This window comes from Dermacentor albipictus, chromosome 4 (assembly GCF_038994185.2).
Source record: "Dermacentor albipictus isolate Rhodes 1998 colony chromosome 4, USDA_Dalb.pri_finalv2, whole genome shotgun sequence".
NCBI lineage: Eukaryota > Metazoa > Arthropoda > Arachnida > Ixodida > Ixodidae > Dermacentor > Dermacentor albipictus.
The window spans coordinates 76,804,216-76,821,422 of record NC_091824.1 but is presented as its reverse complement, the minus strand read 5'-3'; the positions used below and the strand labels follow the sequence as shown (position 1 = coordinate 76,821,422).

General features: G+C 47.1%; 2 protein-coding genes across 4 annotated transcripts in view; one reads left to right on the top strand and one right to left on the bottom strand.

Annotated features, from left to right (window-relative positions):
- The window catches only part of LOC135895895 (bifunctional purine biosynthesis protein ATIC), a 181,005-nt gene that overhangs the window by 54,011 nt on the left and 109,787 nt on the right, over positions 1 to 17,207 (bottom strand). The window lies entirely within an intron of this gene.
- Positions 1 to 17,207, top strand: part of LOC135895894 (sperm-specific sodium:proton exchanger-like) — a 36,781-nt gene that overhangs the window by 8,835 nt on the left and 10,739 nt on the right. For all 3 annotated transcript variants that reach the window (XM_065424125.1, XM_065424124.1, XM_065424122.1), the window contains 7 exons: positions 299 to 492; positions 2,194 to 2,277; positions 3,986 to 4,080; positions 6,275 to 6,335; positions 8,510 to 8,785; positions 13,169 to 13,372; positions 13,852 to 14,064. In XM_065424125.1, coding sequence (XP_065280197.1) covers positions 299 to 492; positions 2,194 to 2,277; positions 3,986 to 4,080; positions 6,275 to 6,335; positions 8,510 to 8,785; positions 13,169 to 13,372; positions 13,852 to 14,064 — 1,127 coding nt within the window. The remainder of the gene's footprint in view (positions 1 to 298; positions 493 to 2,193; positions 2,278 to 3,985; positions 4,081 to 6,274; positions 6,336 to 8,509; positions 8,786 to 13,168; positions 13,373 to 13,851; positions 14,065 to 17,207) is intronic.

Here is a 17,207-nt window from a genome sequence, read left to right as displayed (position 1 = left end):
CACGTGCCCTTTCAAATGAAAGATGTATATGTGCGACAGCGGATCACCTCATTGAATTGGATTGGATTCGGTTTTGGATTGGTGGTGGTGGTGGTGGTGGTGGTACAGAGGGATGAAAGGGGGAGAATCGCGCTTGTTTTTGAAGAGTCTTGCTGATATAGCTGCATTCGTGAGTTGTCACTAACTATATATTTGCGATGAGATTAGGACGTCTCTAGGCAAACGTTGGAGTCGCCTGACGCAACGCAGGGGAAACTGGAAATTCAAGGAAGAGCGGCTTGTGTGTGCTCGCATGCAGGCGTGCTGGAGGTGTCGGACGTCGAGCTGCGCACCATGCGCGACGCGGTGCAGTACCTGAAGGAGGCGGCCGACTCCGCGCGCGCGCTCTACTTGAAGGACGACTCGTTCCTGCTGGCCGACTGGCGCTGGGTGACGCGCAGCACGCTCGTGCGGAACCCGCTCGAGGCCACGTTCCGCTTCCAGTCCGCCATGGTGAGACGCTGTCCGCTGTCGGCCCTGACCAATGCCTCCTTTACTAGATGCCTGCCGCGTTGCCCGGTAGCTCGGTTCCGGGCCCTCTCCCTTTTCTCTCCTCCGCGAAAAGGCAACGAGCGCCTCTCATGGCGAACGCCCGCAACTTGCAATCACGTGCTGCGGCCTCTGAGATTAACGTGGCATTTGTCACCGTCTCGGAGGCCCGCGATAACGCCCGCTAACAGACGCCCGCGCATACAACGCGCCGGCGGATGCATTCAGCCGCCGCTGCCACATCCGCCGGAAGTTGAAAAGGCAACGAGCGCCGCGGCACGGAATTTATGCTGAACTAACTTCAACTCAAGGAACCGCCGCTACAATGGGAAAGCGAGCAACGCGGCGGGCATCTAGTAAAGGAGGCATTGCCCTGACGAAGCCAGAGTATCCCAAAATTCGAGACCACCCAAGCACTTCTCATGAGTTGCGAATGCGAAAGCATTAATGTCCAATTGAACGCCGCTGTGTGGTCCTTCAAGTTATGAACTCTCCCAAAATTCGAGACCACCCAAGCACTTCTTATGAGTTGTGAATGCCGCCAAGTGGTCCTTCGAGTTATGAACTCCTCAAGGGCAACCGATAGCGTCGAAACGCTTGGTGCGTTTTGATTTGGCATTTTCCAGGGCGCAGTTAGAACAAAGGCGTGAGCTTGCGCGCACAAGGAACGCGCGGATAACACAGGCTTGCGAGAGAGAGGATGACGTGGCGTCGCGGCGATGCCCTCTCCCTTCACTCAACACATGGCGCGCTACCGTTGTAGCAGGCGTTCGCTTTCGCCCGCTCCACTCTGTCGAGGCGCGCACCTCGTGACGTGGCGTCGCATCCAACGAGAGTTTACCTGCCACTTCGCAGCTACGGACGACAGACGGTGGCCTTTTCGCTCAGTGTACCATTTTGACACTTTCGCATCAAAACGGTGCGGTTAGTTGGTTAGTTATACATCTCAAAGCCGCAAATGCATGGTTCCGTAGTAACCCAGATGTAGTAGGAAATTCTGAGTCCTTTTCGACCACCTGCGCTTCTTTAACGTGCCGCTGAAGCATTTGTACACGAGTGTTTTTCGCGATCCATTCCAACGAGAACGCCGCCGCAGCTTCCCGGACTCGGACGCTCAACTTCGCGCTGAGCAGCAGAGCACTAGTCACTATAGGGCATCGTTGCGGGCGGTGGCGATATTTGCTATCTGTGTATCTTTGTCGGTTCCCGAAGCTGTCGATTCTGCTCCTCGCTGGTTTCTCTTAGCTCGTCGTCGCTTCTCGATCCTATTGATTACCTTCTTTATACATTTTTTGATAAATGTGACCGTCTGCTTGTGCCTCAAACATAGCATTCTATGTCTTCAAAACCGGGAAAATCAAACGGCGTCCTTACAGGCACCAACAAACTACCAAACATTTATTACCGCGTCACGTTTTTTCGACACAAAGCTGAACATAGTGTGACTCGGCTGGCACATCCTAGTTCAAAACCGAGAAAATCAAACGGTGTCTTTACAGGCACCAACGAACTACCAAACTTTTATTGCCACGTCACGTTTCTTCGACACAAAGCTGAACATATAGTATTGCTCGGCTGGCACATCCTATCGCTGTCGCTTTTGTTCGCACAACGCTGCGGCAGTGTGTAGCAGTCACGTGGCTGACAAACACACTTCTAATGCAGAGCACTGGATGCGTCGTGCGGCTTCGAAAGGTTCCCAGACACATCGATACCTTGGCTGTCGAAAATGTTCTCAGGATCGAGCAGGTGAGAGTGCAGTCACGTGCTATCCAGGTGTAGACTATGCCGGCAACTGCCATTTCCCGTCGATCTGCGTGGTCAAACAACTTCAGTATACGGTACAAATTTCTGGAATTAGAAACAACATTATCCTTAGATTAACACTACCTAGTTTACTAAAAAGCCACGTAGGAATTAACTGAAGATGTTCACCGCGCTCAACACAAATCCCTCCACAGGATCCGCACAACGATCCACGCAAATCCGGACAAACTTGGGTCACTGGGCATGCGACACCGGGTATACAGGGTGTTTCAGTGAACAATTTTTTGAAAGTGTTCGCTGAAATACCCTGTATGTTTGTTTTTTAAAGGCTGCCTGTGGCAGATAACTCAATTCTAGTTTATAAGCCCGTGTACTCGAAATGGCAGACACTATTGCACAAAAAATTAAAATGCGAAATCGACTAATTAACAATAATTCACTCATTAACTTTTTAGCTAAGTATCTTATGACCCATATTGCAATTTACAAATTATAGCCGGGGAGTTCGCAAGGTGGATCCACTTGGAACGAAATTATCAATATGGCACCAGTTTAGAGATATAAATTCCGTTAGCTAATTACATTACGCCCCATATTGCAATTTACAAATTATAGCCGTGGAGTTCGCAAGGTGGATCCACTTGGAACGAAATTTTCAAGATGGCACCAGTTTAGAGATATAAATTCCGTTAGCTAATTACATTACGGCCCATATTGCAATTTACAAATTATAGCCGTGGAGTTCGCAAGGTGGATCCACTTGGAACGAAATTTTCAAGATGGCACCAGTTTAGAGATATAAATTCCGTTAGCTAATTACATTACGGCCCATATTGCAATTTACAAATTATAGCCGTGGAGTTCGCAAGGTGGATCCACTTGGAACGAAATTTTCAAGATGGCACCAGTTTAGAGATATAAATTTCCGAACTTTGCGGAGAAATGCATTGGCGTTCCAGTTACTTGTGTGCTTCAGTGCATGAAACGACGTTTTGCAAACAAATTAACTGGAACACCAATGCATTTCACCGCAAAGTTCGGGAATTTATATCTCGAAACTGGTTTCATGTTGAAAATTCGTTCCAAGTGGATCCACCTTGCGAACTCCACGGCTATAATTTTTAAATTGCATTATGGGCCATAATGTAATGAGCTAAAACATAATTAGTGAATTTTTATTAATCAGTCGATTTTGCATCTAAATTTTTTGTGCTAGTATTGTTCGCCGCTTCGAGTATACCAGCTCATGAACTAGAATTGTGATATCTGCCACAGGCAGCCTTTAAAAATTTTTGAAAGTGTTCGCTGAAACACCCTGTATATCACACCGCATATCATATATCTTAACATATAATGCAAACAGTACGATCAGGTTAAGGTAATTCTAAGCGGCGGTCTTGAAGGCAGCGTTGTTGCTTTCTGAAGCGACGGAGGCTGGAAGGTGGCATCACTCGACACTAGTTTTAGAGACGAAAGAGTACGAATGCAGATAAGCACGACTGTGTGGCGCGTCTTCTTTATGCTGGCTGCCGTTGCGAAAGGAAATGTGTGACTGCTGTGTGAAAGAATGATGCGGTTTCTTTGTACATGGAGGTATCATTATGCACCTTACTCCTTCGACAGTGATTAGCTGGAGCAACGATAGACTGAACCCACGTGTAAAGGTTAAAGCGCCTACTTCTCTCTGCAGGTCAGTTACGCTCGACAGTACCGGCAAGGGATCATTCAGCGAAGGACCAAGTTGACCCTAATCGCCGCACTTCAGTACCCATTCGATAAGAAAGTGTAAGTGTTGAATTTACATAACAATTTCAGACGTTTTGTATTTGAATACTGTAAAGGAAAACTCGGCTAACAAGCGTAAGAAAGCTGACACAAGGAAGTATAATATGGATAGAATTGAACATGCTCTCAGGAACGGGGAAGCCTAAAAGCAGTGAAGAAGAAACTATACATTGGCAAGAATCAGATGTATGCGCTAAGAAACAAAGCCGGCAATATCATTACAAATATGGATGAGATAGTTCAAGTGGCTGAGGAGTTCTATAGAGATTTATACAGTACTAGTGGCACCCACGACAATAATGGAAGAGAGAATAGACTAGAGGAAATTGAAATCCCCCAATTAACGCCGGAAGAAGTAAAGAAAGCCTTGGGAGCTATGCAAAGGGGGAAGGCAGCTGGGGAGGATCAGGTAACAGCAGATTTGTTGAAGGGTGGTGGGCAGATTGTTCTAGAGAAACTGGCCACCCTGTATACGCAATGCCTCATGACCTCAAGCGTATCTGAATCTTGGAAGGACGCTAACATAATCCTAATCTATAAGAAAGGGGACGCCAAAAACTTGAAAAATTATAGACCGATCAGTTTACTGTCCATTGCCTACAAAGTATTTACTAAGGAAATCGCAAATAGAATCAGGAACACCTTAGGCTTCTGTCAATCAAAGGACCAGGCAGGATTCCGTAAAGGCTACTCAACAATAGACCATATTCGCATTATCAATCAGGTGATAGAGAAATGTGCGGAATATAACCAACTATTACATATAGCTTTCATTGATTACGAGAAAGCGTTTGATTCAGTCGAAAGCTCAGCCGTCATGGAGGCATTACGGAATCAGGGTGTAAATGGGCCGTATGTAAAAATACTGAAAGATATCTATAGTGACTCCACAGCCACCGTAGTCCTCCATAAAGAAAGCAACAATATCTCAAAAAAGAAAGGCGTCAGGCAGGGAGATACGATCTTTCCAATGCTATTAAACAGCGTGTTTACAGGAGGTCTTCAGAGACCTGGATTGGGAAGAATTGGGGATAAGAGTTAGTGGAGAATACCTTAGTAACTTGCGATTCGCTGATGATATTGCTTTGCTTGGTAACTCAGGGGACCAATTGCAATGCATGCTCACTGACCTGGACAGGCAAAACAGAAGGGTGGGTCTAAAAATTAATCTGCAGAAAACGAAAGTAATGTTTTACAGTCTCGGAAGATAGCAGCAGTTCACGATAGGTAGCGAGGCACTGGAAGTGGTGAGGGAATACATCTACTTGGGGCAGGTAGTGACCGCGGATCCGGATCACGAGACTGAAATGATCAGAAGGATAAGAATGGGCTGGGGTGCGTTTGACAGGTATTCTCAGATCACGAACAGCAGGTTGGCATTATCCCTAAAGAGAAAAGTGTATAACAGCTGTGTCTTACCAGTACTCACGCACAGGGCAGAAACGTGGAGGCTTACGGAAAGGGTTCTGCTTAAATGAGGACGCCGCAACGAGCTATGGAAAGAAGAATGATGGTTGTAATGTTAAGGGATAAGAAAAGAGCAGATTGGGTGAAGGAACAAACGCGAGTTAATGACATCTTAGTTGAAATCATGAAAAAAAAATGGGCATGGGCAGGACATGTAATGAGGAGGGAAGATAACCGATGGTCATTAAGGGTTACGGACTGGATTCCAAGGGAAGGGAAGCGTAGCAGGGGGCGGCAGAAAGTTAGGTGAGCGGATGAGATTAAGAAGCTTGCAGGGATGACATGGCCACAATTAGTACATGACCGGGGTAGTTTGAGAAGTATGGAAGAGGCCTTTGCCCTGCAGTTGGTGTAACCAGGCTGATGATGATGATGATGATGATGATGATGATGATGATGATTACGACGACGACGACGACGACGACGACAGAAATGAAGGGCCTGCAAAACATACACAAAAAATTACGACACCTATAATTGCAACAAGAGAAGTGAGGAAGCAGAAATGGGAAGAAAAGCACACAGAATAAACAAGTAAAAGTGAGAAACAGGCAAGCAAAACAAATTACAGCTAAATGAGTGTGTAACGCTTTCGTGACTGTTGCTATACACAAATGCATATAATAAGAAAACCCAATAAACGTATCACTTACTGCATTGACGCGGTATTACGCGGTCTTATCGTAGTCTTCTATACCAGTCAGGAATTCGTTTCACGTCGTTTCAGGTACTTGGACATGGACATCATTGGTTCGATCCTGGCTGTTCCAAAGTGGGTCACCTGGCTGGTAATCTATCAATCCATGTATTAACCCATTTTCCACCCCACGCAACGAGTACCGTAATGAACCTCACGTACTCTATTCTAACGCTCACTCTCTTCTTCTGGAAGTTTCACTAAAGTATTACATGCGCGTTAGAAATCGAGTACGACATCGAAACCGCAAATCTCCAATCCCGTCTCGAAATCGGCAAATCTCGATATCCCGCCTTCCAAACTCGAAGCCCCTACATTTTGACGTATTGCGGCCGCACAAAGCTCCCTCGAGCGCCGCATGTCTGACACCAATAGATACCACCTAGTATATCCGGCGTCCGACTTGAACAACCAGCGACCTCGAAGATTAAAATTTTCCAGCTGAGTACAACTCGCTCTTATTCGCTCTTATTCACGCGAAAATCTGTTGAGAGGGCAACCAAGGCAGGCACGTATCTAAGGGGGGGGGGGGAGGGGGGGCCGAGATCCTCCCCTCCACCCCGAACTTAAGACGCATACCGCTCCTCCCTCCCCGCCCGCGACACCACTTCTCACACACATTCCTAAAGGCGCCGCCAAATCAACGTTGAGACTTCACAGTTATTCGGCGGTCAACATTTTGCTGCCTTTTTCACTCCTTTTGGATGGCGGTGGTTATCGGCGTCTCTTGGGATGTGAAGGCCAGTTTCCTTATGAATTCGGTGTCCACGCGATTAACTCCAGATGCATTCAGCTGTCACCGTCTATTCAACGATCGCGCGCATCGCTGTTGCTTCGTCAGTTCAAACTTCTTCGTTTAGATTGATCCAGGGACCAGGAAAGGGATTCAGTTCGTGGTCAGCTGGCCTGTATGCACGCGGAACGAGTTGCGGCCGGAGGAAATGCCAATTGTGTTTAAATTTTCTTTTTGTTTCATTATTTCCCCGAGTGACTGCTTGCCGTGACGCTCCCAGATCATCGGAACCATATACCCGTGATATGGGTTAGATAAGGTAGAAAATAAAATAATGCGAGACAGCGTCCATCAAGAAACCCTGCAATACCCCTTAAACTCATAGTCAATATGACTATTATAGTGGAATGGCGAATGCCTAATTCTTTATTGAACTGAAATAACATGCTTGCTTCGCTACAACTATTTGTTGTGAAGTTTCACTTCAGCTGGCAGTGAAGTTTCATGAGTAAAACGCGTTCAGCAGCGAAATGAACTGCACCGCAGACTTTTGAAGAGCGAAATGCTCAGACTCCGTACATTTGGTCTATGTCTGTTAGCCACCTCATTGCTTCCGCCGATGAAAAGACTCTTCAAGAACAGCAGACGCTCCGGAGGTACCAAAGGCAATAGTTACATTAAATGACAATAGCTTCTTGGCCGCTCTCAAATCGAATTTACGAGGACAAAGTGACGCGTAATTGAGCACTGTACCATCTCATCATATACCATCGTCTACTGTACTCATTTGAGTGATATCTGTCATTTACCTGTTATCTACATGTTAAACTTGTTTTTAATGCATCATTTAAGTATTTGTTCATGTTTTTAGCTGCAGTGATGCTGGGTATCCTGTCGACTTTATTTGTGATCCCAGTGTTTTCGCTTATTCCTTTGTGCGCCTCCCGTACTCCAATGCTCGTATGGGCGATCTGTACGTACAAAACTAAATAAATAAAGAAGTAAGACGCCACTTTGAAAAGGCGGCATGACGACGATTTTGTTTGCTTCGGTGATTGGCTGCGTAGTAACACAACTCCGCGCGGTCCGTGTGTCTCTGTTGCCAACTGCTGTTTTTTTAAAGTTCTATTCTACTAAAGTAATCTTTATTTCGCTTCTTTACTTGTGCATAGCAGTGTTCTTCTGCGCTTCTTTCCTGCGCGAGTCCATTTGACGTAGTTCTTTGTTTGCCAAGTAAAGGAAATGTATATCGCAAAGGCGTACCTGTAAAGTATACCTTATTTCATTTCTCTTGTGTGGGTTTACGCGTTTTTACGGTGAACGGTGGGTGTTATTCACATCTGTACTAGTAAAGGTACTACCCCCCTCATTTGCATAGAGAAGTTACCCCCCTCCCCCCCAAAAAAATCCTGGGTACGTGCCTGAACCAAAGGCACGGCATTTTGCATTTCTGAGGCATACGAAACATCGACGTTCGCGTTATACGATCGAATACTTAGGGTGACCGACCGTTTTGCCGATGCATTTCGCAGAAAGAGACCTTGAGCACGATTCACGAGAAAGGGCTCATGGAGGACACGTTCAGCGGGTCCGAGGTCATGCGTCGACCGCTGCGCGAGCGCGTGGTGGAGTTGTTCGAGCACGCGTACTACGAGGTGGTCATCACCAGCTCGACGCTGGCGGCCGTCTTTGTGCTGTGCGGCCTCGTGCGCATCGTGATGGTGACTCCCCGGGGCAACGCCTTCATCGGCGCCATCACCGTGGAGGCCCTGTACCTCACCATGTTCACCGCCGAGGTCACCATCATGGTCAGTCGCGTGGGCCCCCACCTAATCCGCAAGTCACGTGTACATAGTTATCATCATCATCATCAGCCTGGTTACGCCCACTGCAGGGCAAAGGCCTCTCCCAGACTTCTCCAACAACCCCGGTCATGTACTAATTGTGGCCATGCCTTCCCTGCAAACTTCCTAATCTCATCCGCCCACTTAACTTTCTGCCGCCCCCTGTTACGCTTCCCTTCCCTTGGGATCCAGTCCGTAACCCTTAATGACCATCGGTTATCTTCCCTCCTCATTACATGTCCTGCCCATGCCCATTTCTTTTTCTTGATTTCAACTAAGATGTCATTAACTCGCGTTTGTTCCCTCACCCAATCTGCTCTTTTCTTATCCCTTAACGTTACACCTATCATTCTTCTTTCCATAGCTCGTTGCGTCGTCCTCAATTTGAGTAGAACCCTTTTCGTAAGCCTCCAGGTTTCTGCCCCGTACGTTGTAGTTGTACATAGTTTACATAGTTGTAGGAGCTTTCAATGAATTAAGCAACGACAGCAATGTGGACGAGTTTGGCCAAAGTTAATCGTTAAGATGCAAGTTAGCACGATAAGCAACAAAGAAAGAAATGTAAAAGCGAGATGAACGAGTAAGCATACAAGTAACTCCTCAAGGGAATTTTATTGGACGAGACTTCGACAACGCGCGGACCTAGCTTTTTAATCCGAAAATTCCGTTCTTTGTGCTGTAATATTCCAATGGATAGTCAGTGGTTCTTGGTTTCAACTGTTGCGTACCACTTTCTACACTATCTGATTTGCAGTTCCCGTTTTTGTATTACGTTTAAATCGAAGGGATTAACACAGATCGGCAAGTACAACAACCACAAGATGTTACTGAACACGAAATCCGAGAAAAAGCTGAATGGAAGCGCAGCCTGACAACGCAGCCTAGTATTGACATTTGCAGCCCGGCCGAACCAGTGTATGTTAACGACATTGTGATGTTCGGGTTTACTGGCTAGTGTTACGGGCCGCTCGTAAATTGAACGTTTTCTGAGATACCGTGGTCCGTAAACATTCGTGTCTACGGCCCTAAATTTCTTTCGAACTCAATTCCGGAAAGTGGAAATCCCCGCAATTCCCCTCCTGCCAACTCCTCGGAATGATGAGAGTTGCACCATTCCCCACTCCTGGAGTGCCCCCGACCTGTACGAAAGCTAACTGGATGAAACAAGAACCCCGGCGGAAAGTTTCGTTCAGAGCTGCTTCTCAGCAGCAATGTGGAGGGGCGTGGGAAGGGGTGGGGCCACGAAGATCGTGTTTCTATCCGTGAGAATTCTCCCTTGTTTTCGAGCACAGCCTATAGACATGAACTCCCGACGCACACTTAGACACATGGCGTGTGTTCTCAGTAGCCATTTTTAATTCCGCGAGTGGAACAATCTACCACCGAACTAAGCCGGCGTCGCAGCTATCGTTTCATAAACCACGGCACTCACTAACATGGGTGGCGGGCACGTTCTACGTTCTTTATAAATTTTGTCAACACTGGCCCAGCTCATCTTTTAAGAACAGGGGACACGAAACTGAGCCAGCATAATGTAACGATTCTAATCTGGTACTACTCCTTTTCGGGCTTCGTCAGTGGTCCGAATAGGTGTGTCTCGATGTCCTCCTCACCCGCCGCTACGGGGAAGGAGGTGCGCATTTGCGGCGGCGGAGATAGAGAGATAGAGAGACGGAGGAAAGGGGAAAGGCAGGGAGGTTAACCAGAAGGGAAGTTCCTGTTTGCTACCCTACGCTCGGGAGAGAGGGGAGGAGCAGGTAAAGTGAAAAGAAAGTAGAGATAAAGAAAGAAAAGAGCGTAGAGATAACAATCACAGTCGGTCACTGTCGCCGCATACTGCCACCGCACAACACAGTAGCACTTGCAGCACTATAAACATCTGTTCAGGCTGCAGCCGCTTGTCCAATTCTGTCGCCATCAAAAACCGCAACAGGGTCCTCGTCGCCCTCTGCTGCGATGCGCGTTGAGGCACCCTATAGACCCGAAAGGGGATACTCTTACGTTTTTTTACCGGAATCGGCTGGCTATCAAAGGTGGTTGATAAGAATAGAATCGCCTGAGAAAAAAAAAGAAACATTGTAGGGGTCCTTACTGTACAACCGCAATTACTTTTACCGCTTGAACAACTTGAGCTTTGTATTTTATATTTTATTCAGAAATGTATGCAGTAGAGTTGCAGCGCGGGGCCCCAAATTCCTTTCCACCTCAATTCCGGAAAGTGGAAATCCCCGTAACTCCCTTCCTTTAAATTCCTCGGAACGGTGAGAGTTGCACCATTCCTCCTCCTGAAGTGCCTGACCTGATTCATTCAATTCTTCCAATTATAGTAAACGCCTCTTCTATACGTCTTTCTTTTTTTCTATAATTGCTTACTACTTGCGCTAGCGGGCCTAGTAACGAAAACATGTTGTTGAAGTCTTAACAACAATATAAATATTTGCTACGAATTATTCTTCCACAGAAGTACATGTGTACTTTGGGGCCTCTTATCTCTGCAGCACGTTTTTGCCTGTAGCCTAACAACTACTGTTCTAATAATAGATACGTCTTTAGCGACGCGGGTTAGTAGTCACGAATCTATGACGTGATTGCAAAATAAATTGGATCCTGCGATCAAAATACAAGTATCTCCAAACATGTTAGATTCTGAAGAGAGGGCCGCATATCTTAGCTGTGCGCGTGTTAGGCGGTTCACAACTACATCGCACACTGTGATACAAGCAAGACTTGTCTTCTGAATAAAACCCGCCAGTTCCAATATATATATATATATATATATATATATATATATATATATATATATATATATATATATATATATATATATATATATATATATATATATATATATATATATATATATATATATATATATATATATATATATATATCTTCTGAAGCTATTATTCATACGAGTAAAGCAGAGTACAAAATAATCTTGCACTGTTGTGCACGCCGTGCATTTAGAAAGATTATTCTGCCAATTTGATGACGAATGGAAAGCGAAACGCATTTTGCAGGACTCCTTTCTGCATCTACTGGCATTTTCAAACCCACGGAATGTAATGGAAATAGAATGATGACACCAGTCGGACAAGTGGAGTGAGATCAAGATTGATATAGAAGCGAACTGGTTAAATATATTTTTTTCAGCATATATAAAGATATTGATGGATCACTGGCGCACATGCTTCTCTTCTTTCCGATAAAGAAAGCTTCAATTACTTTCCGAGCTTTCAGCGATCCATCAATATATCTGTCAGCGATCCATCGATATCTTTATATCTGGCTGAAAATAAATATTTAACCAGTTCGCTTCTACATCAATCTTGACCTGATTGTGTTCCTTGCGTCTGAGACGGGTATATAAGTGTGTGGTGTGCCTCCGAATAATGCAGTTGTAAGTGGCCCTCTGTCCCGTCTCCTTCCTTGTGTCTTGTGTGTGTTCGCGCCTAGTACCCAAGATGAACTGTGACCAACTCGCCCAACAAGGCGTACTTTTAAGTGGAAATGGGAATGGAATCGGAGAACAGAGATTCCGGAATGGAGTCGAAACTGAAAAATGTGGCGTTACCGAGCCACATTTCTTCCAGTACATCTCTCTGTTATCGCACCATCTGGACACTTGACAGTGTGCGACTCGCGCAGAGCACAACCATTTGCGAAATTGTTTTGGGCCTCGTAGGTTAAGCTGGCTCTTGCTCAATCAAGTCATTCTTGAGAACCAAGTGGCACTCCAACCTCGTAACTCAGAAAAAAGGTTTCCCATTCTTCAGAGTTGTACAGTGTGGATAATAGGTTATTCGTAATTATCATGGAAAAGGTGCAATAAGCTATCGGTGGATACTGAGGTAGCTGGTATCGAGCAAATATACAGAAGTACAATAAATTGGCGAAGTCTAGTTTAGTTGAAATGACAAATTTAACGATCTTGCGGTCTCGCTTAAAACCAACAATTATCGCTCCAGGACTATGTGCCCATTCCGTTTCGACTCCATTCCGGCATCTCTGTGCTCCGATTCCATTCCCATCTCCACATATCCGACTGGTGTTACCATGCTACTTCCATTCCATTCCAGGAGTTTGAAAATGTGTAATGATTCCGGAATCATTCCGAGCCCGGAGTTGCCACTCCGCAACTCTGGTATACAATGCAGTGCAACATGTCAACGAGGCGTGGAAACAAAAGCAAAGCATTCCTCCTTACGAGGCCTACACCCCCGGACATGAACCGTACGGCATGCGGGTGGGCATGACACAACTGAACAACCGAAACATTCTTGAATATTAAAACCACGAGCCGACAGCGATCGCTGAAGCATCGCTGCACGTGTATCGGACGCGCAGATATCGGTGTACGGGCAACGCATCATGAACATGGACAACTACAACCGGCTGGACCTGGTGTTGGTCGCCGTGTGCATGTTCATTTTCACGCTCCAATGCGGCCTCTTCCTCGTGAACCAGAACGACCTGGCCAACAACGCGCTCATCGTCTGCTTCACCATAGCCATCTCGCTGCGCTTCCTCCATGCCATCAAGTACGCGGAGGTGAGCAGACGATTCATTCGCGCCACGTGATTAGCAAATTTGCAGGCACGTGATGGAACGGACAGACGCGCGCGCGTGTGTGCGTGTGTGTGTGTGCGTGTGTGCGTGCGTGTGTGCGTGTGCGTGCGTGTGTGCGTGCGTGTGCGTGTGTAACGCCACCCACGAGCCTACATCACGTAAATGTTTATTGCGTGGCTCTTCAGATTCTGCTAACGAAGGTTACCACCCTCCCCATTTTTTTCCTATCGCCAAAAGCATTCATTGGTCCGTGAAACGCGCACTCGAGATGCTCTTGCTACCGTACTTGGTAGCAAGGGGATCACGATCAGCTGTAATCACCGTCACCTCTTACGTTAGCTGAATTTATGCGCCACGACAGATCCGTCTCTTAAGGCGCGCACGACTGGTCGCCTGAATGTTCCCCCTCCTCCCCTTCCTTTCTTGTTTTTCTTTTGGTTTCTTTCATTTCTCGGACGCAGCTTTCGCTGGAGCGCATGACCGAGATCGTGCACCGCTACCTGGACGCGAGGATCTACGATGCGTACGAGATCGGCCACGCCATCGTCACCGGTGAGGAAGAGGTGCAGCAGAGCGTGTGGAAGTTTGTCAACAACGACACCATCACGGCGGACATCCGCGGACGCGCCACGCTGAACCGCCTGCTCGTGCTGCGAAGGCTGGTCGAGATTCAGGTGGGCGCACGTGACCGCGCACGTGACCGCGCACGCGGGTTCTGGAATCAAGCTGTGTATGTTGTGCAAGGGGGCCGGTGTCCTTGTCAGTTGCTCTGTCGCCTTTAGCCTCGGCCCACTCTTAGACTGTGCCTGAGGAAACAATAAAGAAAGAAAGAAAGAAAGAAAGAAAGAAAGAAAGAAAGAAGGAAAGAAAGAAGGAAAGAAAGAAAGAAAGCAAGAAAGAAAGAAAGAAAGAAAGAAAGAAAGAAAGAAAGAAAGAAAGACAGACAGACAGACAGACAGACAGACAGACAGACAGACAGACAGACAGACAGACAGACAGACAGACAGACAGACAGACAGACAGACAGACAGAAAGAAAGAAAGAAAGAAAGAAAGAAAGAAAGAAAGAAAGAAAGAAAGAAAGAAAGAAAGAAAGAAAGAAAGAAAGGAAAGAAATTTGACGTCGCGCCTTGACGCTGGCGCCAAGCACGCTGCACGCAGAACATTCCAAAGAACTGTCGTAAACGACTCCGATAACGCGACGCGAAAGTCAACTTCTCGCTAGACCAGATTAGTTTGCAGCAGCAAAGATGACTGTATATTTATTATTTTGCGCCGTAAGTGCACCTTCAGGACAAATAAGTTTAGCTCTATTTGATTTCTGAACCGAACTACAGTTATGTAACTTTTATTTTATAACCAATGATCATTACGTTTCAAAGCAAAGTCGGAGCTAAGTTACAGGCTGCGTTAGGGGCTATTCTCTGACTGAAATTTGATACCAACCACGCAGGCCTTCAACGCCGGCCGTCAAAAGCTGTTGGGGAACGGCGCTTGACAGCTTAATACAGAGCATGCTGTGTGCCTCTTTTCGATGGGTTGTTGGTAGGCAAAATGGGTTTCGGTCAAGGCTCTTGAACGACAGCCTGTAAAGATGGCGTGAAAGAGTGGCGTGAAACGTTGCTTTTCGTGACCTTCCTGTTGTTGATTGTCGTAAACTGCTGTTTTATCATTCGTCGGAAGACTATCTACCATATAGTTTTCTGTAATAATAATTAGCATCGGATCTGGCACGTAGCTAGCACTTTAATCAGCGAGAGCGATCAAGTTGTGGCATTTTTCGACAATAGAAAAAAAAATGAGCCATTCCACTCTGTGAAGGCGGATGACCAGCGAAGCTGTAGCGCATCACACAGGGTTAGACAAGGGTACTTGCATTTATTTTCATCATAGGGTAATGGTAGTGACCACAGCTTCGTAAGTGATTTACACTGATTCGTTCGATTACAACCTTAGACAGAATCTTGGCCAAAGTTGCAACTATTCCCGGCCGTTGCTGACTAGTTGAGTGACTTGGATTGGTGTGGTACTTCAAACCTAACTCTCCTAGCGCAAACTGCACGAACCATTTCGTGTAGGATCTTGAAATGTCCACAGTGAAGTCTCCAACGATGATCACAGGGATTGTGTCGTCACGGCTAGCCCATGCAGAGTGCGTAGTCAATAACTTCTCGATACCGCGCTTACCGAAGATACCGCGATACCTGAGATACACACACAGCGGATATCACAATTCCCTCTTTCGCCTGTACGGCTCTGACATGCCCACAGCCGGTGGCATTGTCCTCTTGCGAGTCAAGGGTGTATGGTTGTACATATATTTTATGCTTTGCGTATATGGCAATGTCTCCTGTTCATGAATTCATGTGCTGTTCACAAAGGATTCCAGTATACCCATCGACTTGAAACAATGCATCTTGATTTATTTATTTCATTTATTATTATTTATTTTTATTACCATTAGGGGTGGTGTGCTTGAAGACTGCTTCACCTCCACCGCGAGTCGACCCAGTATTGCACTACCTCCGGGATCGGTCCTCATTTTTCGCCCACGGGCACGACAGATGCATTGGGGGTAGAGGTACACAGGTTCGCTGTAAGAATGGCAGCTTCACCCAAAGAGCAAAGCATTGCCGGCAATGGCAAGGTTTGGCGTTGCCCTTAGACTCCTCGGACGGTGTCCTAACTACACACGCGGGTGCGAGGGGTTGACTCTTCGCAGTACTCAACTCCTGCTTGGTAGAGGGGAACGGCGCCCAGCAGCTACCAGGCGTATCACAGCTTTGGCGTCGTACAAGCTCCGCCGATGGTGTTGTACGTCGCTCGTACTCGAGATAAGACCGACGGTCAACCGTCAGCGTTAGTAAGCGCCCAGCAAAAAATTGGAGGACGCTTAAGCTTCTCCATCAAGAGTGGAACGTGATAGCGTTCCCGTTGACCCGCCAATGGGTGTAAGACAGTGGGCTACGGCGCAGCGACTACGCGCCCCGCATCGGACGCGGTGAGCGTCGAGCAGCGCTGCGTTCGGCGCGGCAAATAAATGTGCGTCTGAGCAAGCGACGGACGCCTGAGTCCTAGAAACAGCTCGTTTCTAAGGCAACACCGCATTCACTAGAGACGCTTTTGTCCCGCTTTGAAGCATCGAGCTCGTGGCTGAGTGGTAGCGCCTCCGTCTCGCACTCCGGAGACCCTGGTTCGATTCCCACCCAGCCCATCTTGCAAGTTGTTTTTTATTCATGAAGTGCCTGCTGGGATTTATCGCTCACGGCCAACGCCGACGACGCCGACGACACCGGCTTTTCTGCGACACGAGCTCCTTAACGCTGTCGCGTTAAAACTGGAGGACGCTTAAGCTTCGCCTTCAAGAGTGGAAAGCGACACCGTTCCCGTCGACCCGCCAAGGGGTGTACGACAATGGGCTACGGCGCAGCGACTACGCGCCCCGCATCGGACGCGGTGAGCGTCGAGCAACGCAGCGTTCGGCGCGGCAACGAAATGTGCGCCTGAGCAAGCGGCGCACGCCTGAGCCTTAGAAACAGCTCGTTTCTAAGGCAATACCGCATTCACTAGAGACGCTTTTGTACCGCTTTGAAGCATCGAACTCGTGGCAGCGTCTCCGCCTCACACTCCGGAGACCCTGGTTCGATTCCCACCCAGCCCATCTTGCAAGTTGCTTTTTATTCATGAAGTGCATGCTGGAATTTATCGCTCACGGCCAACGCCGCCGACGACACCGGCTTTTCTGCGACACAAGCTCCTTAACGCTGTCGCGTTAAAATATTCGACAACGTTACGACGTTACGCTGACGTTTCTTGCC